General features: G+C 38.0%; 1 protein-coding gene across 2 annotated transcripts in view; it reads right to left on the bottom strand.

Annotated features, from left to right (window-relative positions):
* PLXDC2 (plexin domain containing 2) overlaps positions 1 to 20,268 on the bottom strand; it is a 455,689-nt gene that overhangs the window by 18,564 nt on the left and 416,857 nt on the right. The window contains exon 14 of one of the 2 annotated variants that reach the window (XM_043564758.1): positions 18,378 to 18,560. The exons of the other annotated variant lie outside the window; for it this stretch is intronic. Coding sequence (XP_043420693.1) covers positions 18,402 to 18,560 — 159 coding nt within the window. The 3' untranslated portion in view covers positions 18,378 to 18,401. Of the gene's footprint in view, positions 1 to 18,377; positions 18,561 to 20,268 lie in introns of those variants that run through there. 2 annotated transcript variants of the gene reach the window in all.

The raw sequence follows: 20,268 nt of genomic DNA, 5'->3' as shown, positions 1-20,268 counted from the left end.
AGCATGAACAGGGAAGGGGCAGAGAGCAAGGGAGACACAGAATTGGAAGCAGGCTCCAGGCTCCGAGGCATCAGCCCAGAACCTGAAGTGGGGCTCGAACTCACGGACCGGACCACGAGATTGTGACCTGAGCTGAAGTCGGCCGCTTAACCGACTGAGCCACCCAGGTGCCTCAACATTCTAATGCAATTTTGTTGTTTGTCAAAACAGATCCAGCTCAATGATTTTCTTGGATTTTTCATTATTCTAATGAATTTCTTACATGGTTTTACATGCATTAGATGGTAACCATTTTCTCTATTAATAACCCTTCTTTTTAAATTTTGTCAATGGCTTACTAAATTGAAGTGGCTTTCTTGCTCACATAATAATACAAGACCGTTTTTCTTATAGACAGGCACCTTCCTTCCATGCATGGATCAGGCTTCTTCCATTTTGCTTCTCCATTCCCTAGGAATCACACGTATCCAGTGGTGAAACAGGAGGAAAAGTGTGTAAAAGGCACATCCGATTCTTAAAAGCCTTAACTTAAAAGTAGCACAAACCATTTCCTGGGGGTGATGTAGTCATGGCCATGCTGAGATACAAGACAGAACAGGAAACTTAATCTTAAATTATGCAATCACTTACCATTTACCACTATCTACTATGGAATTGGAAACATGAATTACCAGTACATAAAAAAAAAACTAGTTACCTGTCTGCACCACACATACCCATCCCTTGTAAGGATTTATATGAGGCTGAGAGATGTACAATTGGAAGACACTTAGTGCAGTATATGCCAGATCAAAAACTATACTAAATAAATGATATCTACCATATATAAATTATGTATATTATATATGTCCATTATATAAATTATAATTATAACAATTATAATAATTATGAATGTATTATATAAATTATATAAATTACAAAGAGCATATATAAATTAGCAATTCCATTTGCCTTTTAATTGAGGTATAATTGATAGAACATTATTTTAGAGGTATACTAGCAACTGCACTTAAAATACATAAATGGAGAAACCTAGAAAAATATTGTAAACATTTTCTAAAAATTTCCAAAATGTTTGTTGACAGGTGAAGCCAGCTGAAACATGAAATGTGAGTTACAGCAATGGCCACCTTCAAATGTACAAAGCGCAGTCGTATTGGGAAAGTATACAGATGTATCCTGAGTGGCGCCAGAAGGCTGAACTGAGTTCACCACTGCTTGTTTGATATCTCTGTTGTTGGGGCGCCTGGGTGGCGCAGTCGGTTAAGCATCCGACTTCAGCCAGGTCGCGATCTCGCGGTCCGTAAGTTCGAGCCCCGCGTCAGGCTCTGGGCTGATGGCTCAGAGCCTGGAGCCTGTTTCCGATTCTGTGTCTCCCTCTCTCTCTGCCCCTCCCCCATTCATGCTCTGTCTCTCTCTGTCCCAAAAATAAATAAACGTTGATATCTCTGTTGTCATTTTGTTTGTCTAAATCTCTCTAATTTTCTCAGGAAGGTGTCATGAAAACAATATTACCAGAATTCTTGTATGTTGATAATAGTTTATGGCACTCTAGGTTGGTTTGGTTGAACATAAAGCCTTGGTCTACATATTCTTTCCTTTAATATTTTTATCCCATTTTCCTCTGGCACAAAATGTGGATGATGATCTAATTGATGTTCTTTTATAAATCAGGTGTTCCTTTTGTCTGAGGGTACAAAGGATTTTCTTTCTTTGGAGAAAAATCACTCACTGATTCAGTAGAATAAATCTTAACATTGGTTGTTTTGGGTCAGTAATCTCAGGTACCCAGTGAGTATTTTCAACATTTAGATTTGTTTTTAAGATTCAAGAACTTTGAAAAAAAAATCATAGTTTGGGGTATTGCTTGATTGATTGCTTCGGTTTTTCTTCCGTAGGGATTCCTATTATCCACATGTTGGATCTTCTTTGCAAATCTTTAAGATTTGTCATTATCTATCATGAAAGAAGGTTCAAAATGAAGTCAGCATTGATAAGAGAGCCGCTCATAGATTTGAAAAGACATGGAGGAAGTAGGGCCTACGCACATCTCCTGTTTCACTCCTTGGTACACCATGAACTTTTGACATTCGTCATTTGCAAATTGACCACCTCCTGGAACACATCCTTCTACTTTGGACTGAAACAGAGATAATGTAACACTTGTTAGCTAAATAGCCAATCGTGTATTAGATAATCGGTTTAAACTCTGCCAGCACCAATCATAATGCTTTCAAAACAAGTTATGTAACTTGGTAGTTTTTGCTTTTATAAGCCTGCACTGTCTGCAATTCAATTTAGAGCACACTTTTCATTTAGGTCATTTCTATCTCCGGGACTGCAATCCCTAAGACCCCCAATAAACTCTTTTTGATGTCTTGTAGACTCTTGGTCTCTGTGGACTCTCTCAAATTCTTTTTATCTCCTTTTGTTCTTTTCAACTAAAGGAGGTTTCTTCCTTTTAACCCTTTATTTCTGCTAAGTAATTAAGAATTATGTTTACTTGCTCTGCTTGTTATTCATGTTTTTTTCCCCTCATTTCCAAAATGATTTTTTTGATGTCTGCCACGATTTTTATTTTTAGTTTACATAATGCCAATTTGAGTTGTTCTTTAATGCTTTGCATCATTTTCTTAATGCTTTGTAGCTAGTTTTGAAATAGTACTTTAGAATTTTTATTAGATTTCTAAAGCATGTCTTTCTGATGTGCTGTCTTTGTCTTAGGAATAGTATTCTGCCCTTTATTTTCTTTAAATTATAGTATCTTTGCATTGGACGTCCACCTCCAAAATTTTCTTTTGTTCATTTTTATGTGAATTTAGTTTCTCTAGACTTTTAGAAAGAGGGTTGGTTCAAGTAACATTGACAGCTTCAGAATTCCCTCTTCTGTTTCTCTTCAGTGGTGTTAAAAACATATGCTTTCTGAAATTTCCTGACTCTCTTTCCTTCTCCAACTTTCCTTCTCCAACTTTATGATTTTTAAGAAATCTCTGTTGTCCCTATGCTACTCCATTTTTAAAAATTTTTTTATTAAAAAAATTTTTTTTTAATTACATTTATTTATTTTTGAGAGAAAGAGTGAGACAGAGTGTGAATGGGGGAGGGGCAGAGAGAGAGGGAGACACAGAATCCGAAGCAGGCTCCAGGCTCTGAGCTGCCAGCACAGAGCCCATAGCAGGGCTCAAACCCACGAACCATGAGATCATGACCTGAGCTGAAGTTGGACGCTTAACCTACTGAGCCACCCAGGCACCCCTACTCCATTTTTTTAAATATGAAATGTATTGTCAAATTGGTTTCCATACAACATCCAGTGCTCATCCAACAGGTGCCCTCCCCAATGCCCATCACCCACTTTTCCCTCCCTCTCACCCCCCATCAACCCTCAGTTTATTCTCAGTTTTTAAGAGTCTCTTATGGTTTGGCTCCCTCCCTCTCTAACTTGCTACTCCAATTTAAAATGTTTATTTATTTATTTTGAGAGAGAGATAGAGGGTGAGTGGGGGAGGGGCAGACAGCAAGGGAGTCAGAGAATCCCAAGCAGGCTCCCAGCTGTCAGTGCAGAGACCTATGTGGGGGCTTGAACCTACAAACTGTGAGATCATGACCTGAGCCAAAATCCAGAGTCAGACACTTAACTGGCTGAGCCACCCAGGCGCCCCCTTATCCTAGTCCATTTCAATTCCACTCCCAGACTTTTCTCCTAGTGTGGGTGCTATCGTGGAAGATGGCCCCTGGAAAGTCAGTTTTGAGAGTTCCCTAGACTAGACCTCTCTAGCCCCTTTAGAAACTTGTACACCGGTCCCTTGCACTCACTCACAACTGGAGTTGGCCCGTGCCCTTCCCATTTTCTGCTACTGTTCTTCCATTAACCTGTTGTATTTTCCAGTCAATGCCTATTGGCTGTACTGTGGGCCTCCTGTTTTCAGGTCTGCTGGCCAGCTTCTTTTCTCACCTTTTGCTTCCTCTCACATAGATACTGACAACATTCAGTTCTGCGGATATTGACGGTTTGTTATTATAGGTTGTATTGGGTGGTTCTTATTTATGTTTTGGATATAAGCTGTCAGCTAGTCCTGTTGTCAGTGTTGTCCGTAAGGTTTTGGTTTTGACATCCAGTTTGTCCTGTTTAAACTCTGTATCTGGATGTTCTGAAAGATAAAGAATTTATGCTGCTACTGAAAGGGCGGGCCTATGCCGACTCCATCTTGTTCTGTGTCCTTCACCTTGACCACGCCTCCTCCCCTTGAGTAACCTCCCGCTCACCTGCCTAACAGGACTCGGGCCCTTCCCCAGCCAATCGGCTAAGGCCACAGCCATTACCTCACCAACTGCCCCTAGGCCCCAATAAAACCTTTGTCCTTTTGAAACTCACTCTCTCTTCCTGGTATCTCACCGCTGCATCGGTGCCGGTAGGGGATTGAGCTTGAGCTAGCTCAAATAAAGGCTCTTTTGCTTTTACATCGGACTCGGCTCCCTGGCGGTCTTTGGGGATCATGAATTCTGGGCATAACAGCTACCACCACTACAACTTCCTAGAAACTTCCATTAGTACTATCTTTTGATATCTAAAAGACTCTTTTTGCACTTACTGTTAAATTGCATCATTTATTGCTATACATCTATCACCATATTGATTTGAAGGAAAATATTACTGAGAATAATTTAGTGCTGTGTCTACTTTTCATCAGAAAAGAAAAAAAATACATAAGCAATTGTTCTATGTGCTGAGATGAATGAATATACAAATACTGTAGTTCCATAAGGGCAGCAAGGCAAGGCAGAGATTTATCTGTCTCTCTATAACTTGGAGATCAATAAGAGATAATGATATACTTCCTTAAGTGGAGATGCATGGAGGAGAGCTAACCAAAGAGCTGCCTGGTCTCCTCCTGGCTCCTCCTGATCCAGAGTATGGATTTACATTCTGTTCTGTCAGGGAAACAAATTTGCACCTGTCTGGAATGTGACTCAGCTTCATTATTTATGGAAACATGGGAGTTTCAACTTGAAGTCTGTGTTTGCTACAGCTAAGAGAATGGGTGAGAAGGGAAAAAAAAGCACTTTGCCCTTCAGCAGTGATTATAATATAGAGATAAAAATGATCACAGATTTAAATAAAATAGGAATGGGAAAGATGCCAAGTTAACTTTCAGAAAGTTTTCTTTAATGCAAATACTGAAAAACTCCCTCAGGCTGCTTGGCAGAATGTGAGAGGGAAGGAAACGAATAGCAGAAGTGATCTTGAGTGGCCAGGGCTTACACGTTACACCAGAAGTTCTCAGAAGAATCTTAGTCTTCCGAGAAAAGAAGAAAAAGATGGGGATAGAAAGAAAAACCACAAAAGCATTTATTTGTAAGTGGAGAATGTCAAGGATGCTTTGCCTCTCCTACCTATTTAAAGAGAGCATGCGTATATATTTAACTGTCAACTTCTCTTGGTAAAATTTAGGAAATGCGTTTGCAAAGAGAACTATCGGAGAAAGCAAAGGATAGCACTTTGGATTTCTGTGGCTCTTTGTTAGTTTCTTCTGTTTCAAGTTAACCCCTTATCGGGAAAGATTTGTTTGAGGCACTTTATATCAGTTGATACTTTTCTGACAGATTCCTTTGTTTTTATGCAGACTTTTAAATCAAAAAAACCCATGCCTGGCTCCTCCTGCAGTGACATGAACATGAAATCTAAGGCATCACTCAATGCTATGAACTCCCTAAAAAGACAACAAGTTGAGTTCCCCCTGCACTTATGACTTCATAAAGAATTACATTCTCTGAATAGAGGAGCTATAGGCTTCCTTGCTGTATGGGTATGTTACTTTTTCACTTTGAGTTACTCAAAAAATAACATGTCTTCAGAAACTGTAAGCATGTACAATCATACTTTTTACTTTACTTTGCTATTTTTGTACTGTAACGTATACAACTTTGGGGGCGGGAGGAAGCCAGGACATCCTAGACTTACGGGGACAGAATTAACTTTGAATTCATTCTAGTTTAAGCACTTCTATAATGCTTAGATACCCTCTACTAAGTCTTCAACAAAGGGCCTCTTGAATGCTTAAATATATGTGGTGATGAAGAACTCATCACTCAGCAGCCTCTGAGAAAAGTACCTTTTCTGATTATTAGAAGAGCACTACCTCAGTACCAGAGTACCTGTGATTAACAGAAGGTGATTATATTGAGCTGTATTTGTATCTTCATAGCTTCTCCCTGACAATCCTCATGTCTATCTCTCAGATCCATTTAGAACAAGTCAGATCTGTCATTCACAGGACAGCCCATTAGTATTGGTGGGGAGCTAGAATGCTTCTTGTACACTTTCTCTGCTAGAACTTCGTCCATTCCCGCCATGAATTTCAAGTCCATAATATTCTTCAGGGCTCTCCTCCGAACGCATTTTAGGTTGACCGTGTACCTCTACAAGTATAAGGTGAAGAATGAAGTCTACCCTATTTGGTGAGATGCCATCCTGCTTTTCATGAAACATACCTTTTTAAATTGACAGCTACATATTATAAATGATAAATTTTGAGATTACTTTTCACTAAAATTCAGTGTTCTTTACTTAACCTCATGCTACATGAAGTGTTCTCCATATTAAACTATACATGCTCAAGATTCAAGTCCAATTACAAGCTAATGAATCAGAGGTATTTCAAGATCAACAGCAAGGAAAATTTGAAAAACAAGAAAAAAATGATGTGACTTAAATTCATAAAACAAAAAATCTGACACACAATTAGGAGATTTGCCCTTATTAAAACCCTAGTACTTCATATTGCAGTGAGATCTGAATAATTATTACAAATTTATTTTCTTTAGAGAAGAAAAAGTTTTCTCCTTTTAATAAAACAAATATCATTTCTCCTTCAAAGTTTGTGCCAAGGATGATACTTGGCACAGAGTCAGGGTTCATTAAAAAATGTTTTTTTTTAACAGATGAATGGCTTTTTCATTAAAATATAAATATTGTAATTAACTGAAAGTAGAGAAGGTACAACAAGAACCAATAATTCTGACTCTATATTCCCTTATTATGTGGTTTTTAAAAAAGTTGTTTTAATTTTGAATTAAAAATTATTTTGTTTATATTAAGAAAGTTTTTATAGACTTACCACCTCAAGAAAACAGAGCAAAATAATCTAACGCATTTGCAAATTAAAACTACCTTTGGCTAATTACTTAAAAATTTTTTTTAATGTTTTTATTTATTTTTGAGAGAGAGAGAGAGAGGCAGAGCAGAGCACGAGCCAGGAGGGGCAGAGAGAGAGAGAGGGAGACACAGCATCCAAAGTGGCTCCAGGCTCTGAGCTGTCAGCACAGAGCCGGATGCGGGGCTCGAACTCATGAACTAAACAGTGAGACAATGACCTGTGTGGAAGGAAGTTAGCCGCTCGACTGACTGAGCCATGCAGGTGCCCCTGGCTAATAACTTCTAATAGACTAACAAAGAGCATGATTATGTCTATTATTTATAATAAACACATTTCTTTACATTTGTATTCCTTAGATTCTGAATATTTTTAATGTCCTAATTCAAAGAGTTTAATTTTCTTACAATTGCAAGTCATTCTAGTATTATTTACAAACCAAAGCATGTCATAATAATCAACTTACGTAGCTTAATTTTGTATTTTTGTCAGAAAAAAATTTATACTATGTGAAATTGGTGGGAAAGATCTTATAATACAATAAATTCATTATTATTGTGAAGCAATAATTATAGCTAAAATTAAAGTTCCTATTTTCTGCTTCCAGAAATTGAAAAGACGTAAGTATTTATTTTTAACAAAGAACAGTTACCAAAGTCACAAGGAAGAAATTACTCAATAGTTGTCACGGTAAGTGGAATAATCTTTTTTTAAAGAGGTAAGGGGGGGGCATGTCTGGGTGGCTCAGTCAGTTAAGTGTCTAACTCTTGATTTCTGGTGAGTTTGAGCCCAGCATTGGGCCCTGTGCTAACAGTGCAGAGCCTGCTTGGGATTCTCTCTCTCTCTCTCTCTCTCTCTCTCTCTCTCTCTCTCTCTGCCTTTCTCCCACTTGTGCTTGCTCTCTCTCAAAAATAAATAAATAAAAACATTTAAAAAAGTGGTAACAGAAGGAGAGGATTAGAATACCTAATACATATATCTTGTACTCAAAATGACATAATTCAGGTTTACAACTGCCCGTGTGAATTATAGCTCTGCAGGTTTTTATTTATTTATTCATTGGATATGTCCATCCACTAAGAGCTTCCCTGTGGAGATTTTATATGTAAATATATATATATATATATATATATATATATACACACACACACACATAACAAACACACACATACACATATATATGATTTATTTCATGGCCTTTTGCACCATTAAAAATAACTTAGGGAATGGTAATTAAGAAGGAATTTGAACAGAGAATTCAGTGCAGTCTAAAACATTTTATTCAGTATTTTTAATAATTCTTCCCAATGAAGGGAAGAAAATATTTCATTAAATTAGAAACATTATTTTAGTTTTAGGAATTTAAATTAAAATGTTACCCAGAAGAGTAAATTAAAGATTGACATTTATTTAAAAAAATCTATATTTTGGTGATTACATATATAAGGGAATCACCATGAACTTGAACTGATGTCTCAGAAACATTCAGCGATGTACACGAAGAAAATCCCAGCGTTTTAGAACAGAAAGTAAGAGAAGAAAACCAAAGGCATACTAACAGTGCCCTAATTTTTTAAAAGCAAACCAATTTCACTGATTTTCCCCTATATTTTGCTATATTTCTGGAAAGCCGCCATTTAATGAGGCAGCTTTTTCAACAAGAGTGTCAAACCATCTCAAGTTTTGCCTAATCTTTCCTTCCTCATAGCAGTTCATTAAAAGTGAATGCCATTTTCAGCCCCCTTTACGAAATGAAAATAAGAAGCAGTTTGTTTCAATGAATTCTTTTTCTCCTTGAGTTTTCTTTAAGACTGAAATAAGACCAAGGAATACCTGTGGGTAAAATTTAGTTTTAAAAAACATGTGACTTCCAGATTAAAAAAAAAAAGACTCATGGGTCTATGAAAGAATTTGTCTTTTTACTACATAGATTATTCAAGGGATCGTGTCTTCCTGATCCCCAAGTGCTATCCAGCTAGCAGCTGCAAAGCAAGATGCCAAACTTTCAGTAAACACTCCCCAGCAGCAGCCTTTGAATCCTTGCCTGGCTCCTGTCCTCTGGCTTCTTTCCTGGATGTGCGATCCATTGCCAGGAAAAGTTGAGGGCTACAGCTGCCTGTCTTTCTTTAATCATATTCTCCACTGGTCCTTGTTACTCACAAATATTTGTTGGGATGGGGAATCCCTTGAGTGGCAAACTGCTTAAGAGACTTGTTACCTTGTTGCTGTAGGCAGCACAGCCTGCAGCCCAGAAGGAGGAATCCTGGGTTCCAGTCTTAGCTCTGAAACTAGGCTTTCTGTGACCCCAGCACATTATTTCCCCCTCTTGGGGTTCTATTTCTATATTGGGCCTAACTCTAATAAAGGTGTAGAAAGGACACTGCCCACTTAGGTTCCAGGGACAGAGGGTTTTAGTGGTTTGGATTTATCTGGAGGGTTTTTTTTTAAATGTTTATTTATTTTGAGAGAGAGAGAAAGAGACAGAGCAGGAGCAGGGGAGGGGCAGAGAGAAGGAGACACAGAATCTGAAGCAGGCGCCAGGCTCTAAGCAGTCAGAACAGAACCCGACAGGGGGTTCGAACCCATCAACTGTGAGATCATGACCTGAGCTGAAGTCAGATGCTTAACCGACAGAGCCACCCAGGCGCCCCGGATTTATCTGAATTTTATAGTATCAAGAGCTATGCAACTGGGGTGTCAGGGGCACACAAAGTTAAAGAGGAAAAAGAATCATCTTTTGGATGTTGACTTTGGTTGAAGGTTGGGCAAAGTCATTTTTTTAATATCAAACAAACATGTCTACATTATAGAGGATAATGCAAAATTCATACACATTTTTAAGATAAAACATAAAACCCCAAGGAAATGTATTTGAAGTAGATACTTAGGGAATTCATACACTTTATTCAGGAAAAGTTATAGAATCCTGGGTTTGCACACATGCTGAGGTGTCTTTGTTTTCACATCCTATGATTTTGATAATAAAAATACTGGGTACTTCCACTAAAGGCAGACATTTTGGTCCTCTAGTAATAATATGAATTTCGAAGTACGATGTGAACAATGACTGGTATTTAGACATTTTGTCCTGGTTTTATTGTGAAAGCTATCATGTGACTTCTAATGCAAGTCAGTATGCACCATTTAAGAATGATGAAAATGTTTTTTGTCCTTCAGGAACATTAACTGTTTGAGAGAACAATATGCCTGCCTGCCCTTTCCTTCCTCCTTCCCTCCCTCCCTTCCTTCCAAATATATATCTAGAACTCTATAAAAAGTCTTAAATGATAAAACGATGAGGACAATGATTGGCAAATTGAAAACTCAGGAATAAAGGTCACCACACTCTTATATCCTTGGTTATTTGGTTAAATATCTTACTGCTCAAAAAATGTAACGTTTTCTTCAAGCATTACATAAAGGTTGCATCTTTTGTAAAACTAAACATTCAACTTGACATCCACACCTAGCTTAAAATATGCTTATCTGTCTCTACCCAGTAGAATGTAAGTTTCATAAAGGCAATGATTTTCTCTTGTCTTTTTTGCTTACCTCTGTGTCTTGAGTACCTGGCACCTAATAGGAGGTCAACAAATTTGACTAAATGAATGAGTGAGTGGACAACGTATTAGATAGCTTTATCAGCCATCTCCCTCTTCAAGTTTCCAACCTTCTTCTCTCCCCTGTGTTAAAAATTACTTGGCATTTTATGTTCAAAAAAAAATATGGAGAGATCCAGATTTTCTTTCTAATCCCCTCTTCTCTGTAAGATTTCCTCCAAAATCAGCATTGTCCAATAGAAACACAGTGTGAGTCATATACATAATGTTAGAACTATCTAGTAGCCACATAAAGAGTAAAAATAAGTGAAATTACTTTTTATTGAGGTATAATTGACATATAACGTATTAGTTTCAGGCAGACAACATAATGGTTGGATATTTGTCTATATTGTTAGATGACCACAAGTAAGTCTAGTTATGGTTTGAAACCATACAAAGTTACAAAAAAATTTTTTTCTTGTGATGAGGACTTTTAAGATTTACTCTTTTGATAACTTTCAAATATACATGACAATATTACTGACTATCCTCACTTTGCTGTACACTATATCCCCATGACTCGATTTATTTTATAGCTGAGAGTTTATATCTTTTGACCCCCTTTACTCATTTCATCCACCTCTCAACTTCCCTCCCTCCTGGTAACCACTTTTTGTTTTCTGTATGAATTTTGTTTTCAATATGAATTTTGTTTTGTTTGCTCATTTGTTTTGTTTTTTAAATTCCACTTATAAGTAAAATCATATGGCAATCTGTCTTTCTCTGTCTGACCTGTTTCACTTAGCCTAATACCTCCCATCCATGTTATCTCAAATGGCAAGATTTTCATCTTTTTTTCAGGGCTGAGTAGTATTCGTGTGTGTGTGTGTGTGTGTGTGTGTGTGTGTGTGTAATATTGTTCCTTATCCATTCATCCATCAATGGATGCTTAGGTTATTTTCATATCTTGGCTATTAGAAATGATGCTGCAATAAATGTAGGGTATTTTCATTTTCTTTGGATAAATATACAGAAGTGGAATTGCTGGATGATAGGGTAGTTCTATTTTTAATTTTTTGAGGAACCTCCACATTGTTTTCCATAGTGGCTGCACCAACTTTTATTCCCACCAATAGCATGTGAGGGTTCCCTTTTCTCCACATCCTGGCCAATGTCTGTTATTTCTTGTCTCTTTTTTTAAGTCTAGTTTTTCAGTTTGAAAGAGAGAGAGAGGGTGCACACATGTGAGCAGGGGACGGACAGAGAGAGGGAGAGAGAGACTCCCAAGCAGGCTTCGTGTTGTCAGTGCAGAACCCGACGGGGGCTCAAACTCGCGAGACGTGAGATCATGACCTGAGCTGAAATCAACAGTCAGATGCGCTTAACCTACTGGGCCACCCACACGCCTCTATTTCTTGTCTTTTTGATAATAGCCATTCTAACAGGTGTGAAAGGATATCTCATTGCGGTTTTGATTTACATTTCCCTGATTAGTGATGATGAGTATCTTTTCCTGTTGGCCCTCTGCATGGTTTCTTTGGAAAAATGTCTATTCAGGTCCTCTACTCATTTATTAATCAGACTTTTCTCTTTATTTATTTTGGATATTACCCCTCTAGTGGATACATGATTTGCAAATATTTTCCTCCCATTCACAATAGGTTGTCTTTTCACTTTGTTGACTGTTTCCTTTGGTGTGCAGAAGCTTTTTAGTTTGATGTAGCACCACTTCTCTATGTTTGCTTTTGTTGCCTTTGCTTTTGGGGTCAGATCCAAAAAATCATTACCAAGAATGATGTCAAGGAGCTTACCACCTATGTTTTCTTCTAGAAGTTTTATGGTTTCAGGATTTTACATTTCAAGTCTTTGATAAACGAGTTAATTTTGGTGTATTGTAAGATAGTAGTCTAGTTTCATTCTTTTGCATGTGGATGTCCTCAATAACATCATTTATTGAAGAGACTGTTCTTTCTCCATTGCATATTCTTGCCTCTGTTGTTCTAAATGGACTATATATGTATGAGTTTAACTTTTCTGGCTCTCTAGTCTGCTCTATTGATCTTTGTGTCCTTGTCTTTTTCTTTTCTTTTTCTTTTTCTTTTTTTTTTTTTGCCAATAACACAGTGTTTGATTATGATAGCTATGTTATATAGTTTCAAATCAGGGAGTGCGATGCTTCCAGCTGTCTTCTTCTTTCTTAAGTTGCTTTGGCTGCTCAGGGTCTTTTGCAATTCCATACAAATTTGCTTTATTTCTGTGGAAAATGCCTTAAAATTGACATCATATAGGGATTGCACTGAATCTCTAGATTGTTTTGGGTAATACGGACTTTTAAACAGCATTCATTCTCTTAATCCATGAGCACAGAGTACCTATCCATTTATTTGTGGCTTCTTCAATTTATTCATCAATATCTTATAATTATTAGCATATAGGTCTTTCACCTCATTGGTTAAATTTATTTTTAGGGCTTTTATTCTTTTTGATGCAATTGTAAATGTCATTGTCTTCTTAATTTCTCTTTTTGAGAGTTTGTTGTTAATATAAAAGAACACGACATATATTTGTGTATTGATTTTGTATCCTGCAACTTGCCTGAATTTGTTTATTAGTTCTAACTTTTTTTGGTGGAGTCTTTAGGGTTTTCTATATATAAGATCATGTCGTCTACAACTACTGACCATTTTACTTCTTCCTTTCCAATCTGTATGCCTCTTATTTCTTTTTATTGCCTAATTGACCTGGCTAGGATTTTCACTACTATATTGAATAAACATGGCAAGAATGGGCATCCTTCTCTTGCTCCTAATTGTAGCTGTAAAGCTTCGGCTTTTCACATAGAATATGATGTTAGTTATGGGCCTGTCGTATATGTCCTTTATTATATTGAAGGATGTTCCCTCGATAGCCACTTTTTTTGAGGGTTTTTATCATAAACAGATGTTGAATTTTGTCAAATACTTTTTCTGCATCTCTTGAGATGATAGGATTTTTATCCTTTGTTTTGTTAATGTGGTGTATAATGTTGACTGATTTGCAAATGTTGAACTATCTTATATCTCTGGAACAAATCCCACTTCATGGTGTACGATTATTTTAACATATTGTTGAATTCGGTTTGCTAATATTTTGTTGAGGATTTTCGCATCAATGATCACTGGAGTATTGGCCTGCAGATTTCTTTTCTTTTTTCTTTTTTTTTTTTTTTTCTTGTGGTGTCTTTGTTTGCTTTTGGTATCACAGTAATGCTGGCCTTGTAAATGAGTTTGGAAGCATTCCCTCCCCTTCAATTTTTTGGAAGAGTTTAAGAAGGACAGGTATTAAATCTTCTTTAAATATTTAGTAGAATTCACCAGTGAAGTTGTCTTATCCTGGACTTTTGTTTGTTGTGAGAGTTTTGATTACTGATTCAATGTCCTTACTAGTAATTGGTCTATTCAGATTTTCTATTACTTCATGATTCAGTCTTTGAAGACTGTATGTTTCTAGGAATTTATTTATGCCTCTAAGCTCACGTATAATTGTTCACAGTACTATCTTAGGATCCTTTTTATTTCTGTGTGTCAGTTGTGAATTCTCTTCTTTTCTTTCTGATTTATTTGAGCCCTCTCTCTCTTTTTCTCAAATGATAAAGGTTTATCAATTTTATTTATCTTGTCAAAGAACGAGCTTATTGATCTTTTCTACTGTCTTTTTAGTCTCTCCTTCATATTTGTGCTCTGATCTTTGTTATTTCCTCCCTCCTAACTTGAGGCTCTGTTTGCTTTTGCTTTTTCTAGTTTCTTTAGATGTAATATTAGATTGTTTATTTGAACATTTTCTTGTGTCTTGTGTTAGGCCTGTTTCACTATGAACCTAGAATTTCCGTCTTATACCTGTTTTGCTGCAGCCCAGAGATTTTGGTGTGTTGCACTTCCATTTTCATTTGTCTCAAAGTATGTTTTTGATTTCTCCTTTGCTTTCTTCATTGCCCCCATTGGTTGTAGAGTAGCATGTTGTTTAATCTTCACACACGAATGATTTTTCCAGTTCTTTGTTAAGGCTGCACCGGAGAGTGCAGGGGTGGGGCATGCCTATTGGCTTTAGTGGGGTGGCAGCAAAGTGCATGCCTGCTGGCTTCCCGGAGGAGTGGAGCACAGGACTGGGACTGGGGCATACCTGCGCACTTTTGCAGGGGAGTGGGAGAGCGCAGGGATTGTGGACCCCCACTGGCACCAAGGAGGTAGTGGGAGAGTGCAAAAATGGTGCTTGTCAGTTCTGGAGAGAGTCTCAGAGGCTCCTTCCTCTCCAGCAGATGCATTAATAAGATTAGCAAGTGAATCTCCTTCACATATAGTTTAGGTGCTTTTCAAACTGCTGCTTCTGCACTTGAGCCCTTTAAAATTAGTACCTTAGTACCTACAACCTTTTGGGTTTCCTGGATGGCAGCCCCATTGTTTTTCAAAGATAGACATTTTGGGAGTTGGTCTCTGTGGTGCAGCTCACATGAACTGGGGAGTGGGGGGCTGATGTGGGGCAGAAACCCCTCACTCCTCAGGAAGAAGCTCCGGATTTGTGGATTTGTGAGATCCTCATGACTCCGAATTGCCATGTGGGGGTGGGGCTTTTGGCCAGACTGCCTCTCTGCGTCTCAGTCTCCCACCTGTCTCCATGTGGCCTTTTAATCATTTGTTATGAAGGAGCTGTTCCGCTGTTTTTCAGCTCTTTTTCATAGGGAATTGTTCAGTATGTAGTTGCAGATTTGATGTGTGCGTGGGAGGGGGTGAGCTAAGGATCTTCGTGCGCTGCTATCTCGGACTGCTCCCCAAATTAATTTTAATAATATATCTTACTTGACCCAATATACCCAAGATATTTTCAGTTAAACATGTAATTAATATGGAAATAATTAATGAGCTAGTATATGCTCTTTTCATGTACTCAAATTTCAAAACCTGGTGGGTATTTTATATGCATCTCATTCTAGACTAGCCACATTTCAAGTGCTCAGCAGTCACAGAGGGCTAGTGGCTATCACATTGACAGCTCAGCCCTCCATCCAGTCTTTTCTCCAATCATTAGGATAAGAATTATATCCTTTAAAAAATTTTTTTTCTTGGGCGGGGGGGGGGGAGGGGGCTCCTGGGTGGCTCAGTCTGTTAAGTGTCACACTTCGGCTCAGGTCATGATCTCACAGTTCGTGACTTCGAGCCCTATGTCGTGCTCTGTGCTGACAGCTCAGAGCCTAGAGCCTGCTTCAGATTCTGTGTCTCCCTCTCTCTCTGCCCCTCCCCTGCTCATGCTCTGTCTCTCTCTCAAAAATAAACTTAAAAAAAAATTTTTTTTAAGCAGACTCAATACCTAGTGTTGACCCCAGCATGGGGCTCAAACTCATGACCCTGAGATCAAGACTTGAGGTAAGATCAAGAGTTGGATGCTGGGGCGCCCGGGTGGCTCAGTCGGTTGTGTGTCCGACTCCGGCTCAGGTCATGATCTCGCAGTTCATGGGTTTGAGCCCCGTGTAGGGCTCTGTGCTGACAGCTTGGAGCCTGGAGCCTGCTTCAGATTCTGTGTCTCCCTCTCTCTGCCCCTTCCCCGCTCACGCTCTGTCTCACTCTTTCTCTCAAAAATGAATAAATGTTAAAATAAATAAATAAATAAATAAATAAATCAAAGAGTTGGATGCTTAACCAACTGAGCCACCCAGGTGTCCCAGAATTTCATCCTTTTTAAAGGCACACTCCCTTGTCACTGCACTATCTTAGTGTCCTCCTGAGATATGAGTGGCATTGTGCCTGTAATTTTTGCTTTCTTCTCTATCATCTTTAAATGAGCCTTTTGCACTGATTTCTTTCACTCTGAGGATGTGGTCAGTAGTACTTTACAGCATCAGGGGCATGATGAAGTATTCTTAGTTGTTACTTTACAAAAACTTTTACTATTTTACTCATGGAATCTATTTTCCAAGGTATTGATCATCTTTATCATTAGGGTCTTAGCCATTTACCTTCATTTTTATTAATATAGATCAAATCTGGACATAAATGTCTAACTACCAGCCATTGTTTAAAATACTAAGAAAGGGGCGCTTGGGTGGCTCAGTTGGTTAAGTGGCCGACTTCAGCTCAGGTCATGATCTTGCGGTCCGTGAGGGCTGTGAGTTCGAGCCCCGTGTCGGGCTCTGTGCTGATAGCTCAGAGCCTGGAGCCTGTTTCAGATTCTGTGTCTCCCTCTCTCTGACCCTCCCTTGTTCATGCTCTGTCTCTCTCTGTCTCAAAAATAAATAAATGTTAAAAAAATTTTTTTTAAATACTAAGAAAAATCAAGGGCACTATTCAATTTAAAGTCTTTCATTCACAGATTCCCCTTTAGGATCTCTTGTAGGGCTGGTTTAGTGGTGATGAATTCCTTCAGTTTTTGTTTGTTTGGGGATCCTGAGAAACTTAACAGAAGACCATGGGGGAGGGGAAGGAAAAAAAAAGTTAGAGAGTGAGGGAGCCAAACCATAAGAGACTCTTAAAAATCGAGAACAATCTGAGGGTTGATGGGGGGTGGGAGGGAGGGGAGGGTGGGTGATGGGTATTGAGGAGGGCACCTGTTGGGATGAGCACTGGGTGGAAACACTGGTATGGAAATCACTGGTATGGAAACCAATTTGACAACAAATTTCATATTAAAAAAAAAATAAAGTCTTTCATTAAGATTGCTAGTCTAAATTATTTTGTTTCTAGTCCACAAAGAATCCTCTCATAAGAATTCTTTTCCATTTCATTACCACTTTCTAATATTATTTTCTTGACCTTCAATTAGATTATATTTTATGCATTTTATTTAGAAATCTTAAATTATGATATGTAATAGTATTCAGCAGTATAAATATTTATCCCTGTAGCCCATATTCATGAAACAATGAAATTTACACAGAATCTATGCCTAGAAATGTTCAGCAAACATTAAATGTAATGTAGAACCTAAGGTGTATTTGCTTATTCCAAAGAGACAGTGGTTTTGTTAAAATCTATCAAAATTTTAAGGAGCATGTGAGTATTTGAATATTTGTTTCCTGCTATTTTATTTCAAGATAATAAATTTAATTTTTAGAAAGATTTTAAAATATGTTAGTTATTCTTGTATAATATTATTTGGGTCAAAATCAGGTATCTTTTTGAAAATTCATGAGAAAAGTCAGTTGGGTAAGCACAAAATTAAAGCCACCTGGTAAAACGTTAAAGAAGGGGCACCTGGGTGGCTCAGTCAGTTGGGTGTCCAATTCTTGATTTAGGATCAGGTCACGATCTCATTGTTTGTGGGCTCAAGCCTCACATTTGGCTCTGTGCTGATGGTGCAGAGCCTGCTTGGGATTCTCTCTCTCTCTCTCTCTCTCTCTCTCTCTCTCTCTCCCCCTCTGCCCCCCCAAAACAAACAACAAATAAACAAATAAAAGAAAATGCTCAGGATAAAATCTGAAGAGGATGACAGAGGAGTAAAGAAGATAAATTCATGAAAAATAGACTATTCTGCCAGACTGAGTAAAGACTGAATGTCTTAGGAGAATGAAAATCTGTACTTGATCCTGTATATGAAGACACAGGGGATGAACCGGCAATTTAATTGTCGTTTAATTGCACAATATATAAGGTGCTGCTATGCTTTATCACAAGGTTTCTTGACTCTTATCTACATTTCTCTTTATTTTTGTCATTTTATTCCCTTTTGTCCCATTCACTTAGCATTTCATATAAGGATGTAGTTGTAGAGTTTTAATTCCCATTTTATCCAATTTTTCACTACAAACATTACATTTAAAATCTAAGGCCCATTTACATATTTTGTATGAGGAAGAGGGTTGGTATCCATGAAATGTACAGTGACTGGTGTATATTTTCTGCAAGAACAAAACACAGAGACAACAGTCACTGTCATTATCTTCACTAAAAATTGATAATAGCAACAGTAGCTACATAAATTGGTACACAACTTTGGGCAATGATTTTGGCAATATTTAAGTGCCATTAAATAGTTTATTTCCTTCCATTGACTCTACTTTTGAGAATCCTTAGATATATATCCTCCCATATTTTTACATACACTGCATAAAGAAAGCCCCTTTACATACAGAGAGGTAGCATGGCCCAGTGGTTAAGGCTATGGTCTCTGGAGAACCAGGGCTCAAATTCTGACTCCATCAGTAACTAAATCAATCTGACTCCATCAGTAACTGACTCCATCAGTAACTCCATGATGTTGAGCAAGTTACCTAAATATTGTACCTCAGTTTCTTCATCTATGATATGGAGATAAGCTTAGTACATCCTACAATCTTGGTGAGAACTAAATGAGGTAATAAGTATAAATCACTTCCACTAGTGAATGTAATAAATGTTCACTATTACCATTATTATTGCCATGGTGGGGCTAATTATAATAGAAAAGAAAAAGGAAGAGCCCCAATGCTCCACAATAGGAGACTGGTTGCATGAACTCTGGTCTATCTATTCAAGGGCAAAGTCATTAAGTTTCACCACACTACACACAATGTCTAGCACAGGAACTAATTCCTACAAGTGCCGTATGCAGTCTGGATTTCATCGTGAAACACCCAAGAAATACACTGGATCACATCTCGCAATAATTGGAAGGTGTCTTATGGTCAAGGACCAGTTTAATGGGTAGTGTGTGATGCATCTTACATTTGATGCAGGTTGTGGTTGGTAGAATGATAGCCTTCCGATGTCCCCGTCCTAACAGCCAAAGCCTGTGAATGTCACCTCCTATGGCAAAACGAACTTTGTAGATGGGATTAAATTGGGGAGTTTAAGATGGGGAGATTATCCCGGATTATCCAACTGGGCCCAATGCAATCACAAGGGGCCTTACAAGGAGGAGACAAGGGGTTTAGAGTTGGTAGAAGATGTGATGACAGAAGCAGGGGTTGGAATGATTAGAAGGGGCCAGGAGTCAAGAAATGCGTGCAGCTTCCGGTAGCTGAAAACGGCATTAAAACGACTTCCCCTGAAACCTCTAGAAGGAACCAGCTTTGCCGACACCTTGACTTTAGCCCCCTGACACTAATTCTGGACTTCTGACCTCCAAACTTGTAAGATAATAAGCCTGCATTTTTTTAAGCTACTAGGTTTGTGGTAATTTGTTGCAGCAGCAGTAGGAAACGAATACAGTCAAATTGGGTGAAATAAGGTTCTTTTTTACTTTTGGCAATGTCAGGCCCTCAGTACTTTCTAAATACCACTCTACAGCAGAAGAGGCAAATCAATCTAAAGCTTCTGAATGAACGTTGAATGGAATAGTATACAGCCATCATGATGATGCTTACAAACAGGAAAGTGTTATTTGAAGAAAATACCAGTTTGCACTTCAGTGAAATCACAGTTATACTATGTGGGCAAACATCAAATTATGCATACAAAAATTTCAGCAGAAAATAAAATAGTAATAGTGATTATTTCTGCATGTTGAGACTATAAATGATACTACTTTTTCTTCTTTCCATTTCTGCAAATTTTCTATAATGAACAGTATTGTTTTCACAATGGGAGATAGTACATCAACTTCATTTAAAAAGTAGATAGCAGAAT

This window comes from Prionailurus bengalensis, chromosome B4, assembly GCF_016509475.1.
Source record: "Prionailurus bengalensis isolate Pbe53 chromosome B4, Fcat_Pben_1.1_paternal_pri, whole genome shotgun sequence".
NCBI lineage: Eukaryota > Metazoa > Chordata > Mammalia > Carnivora > Felidae > Prionailurus > Prionailurus bengalensis.
Note: the sequence above shows the minus strand (reverse complement) of the source record. Positions and strands in the feature narration are given on the sequence as shown.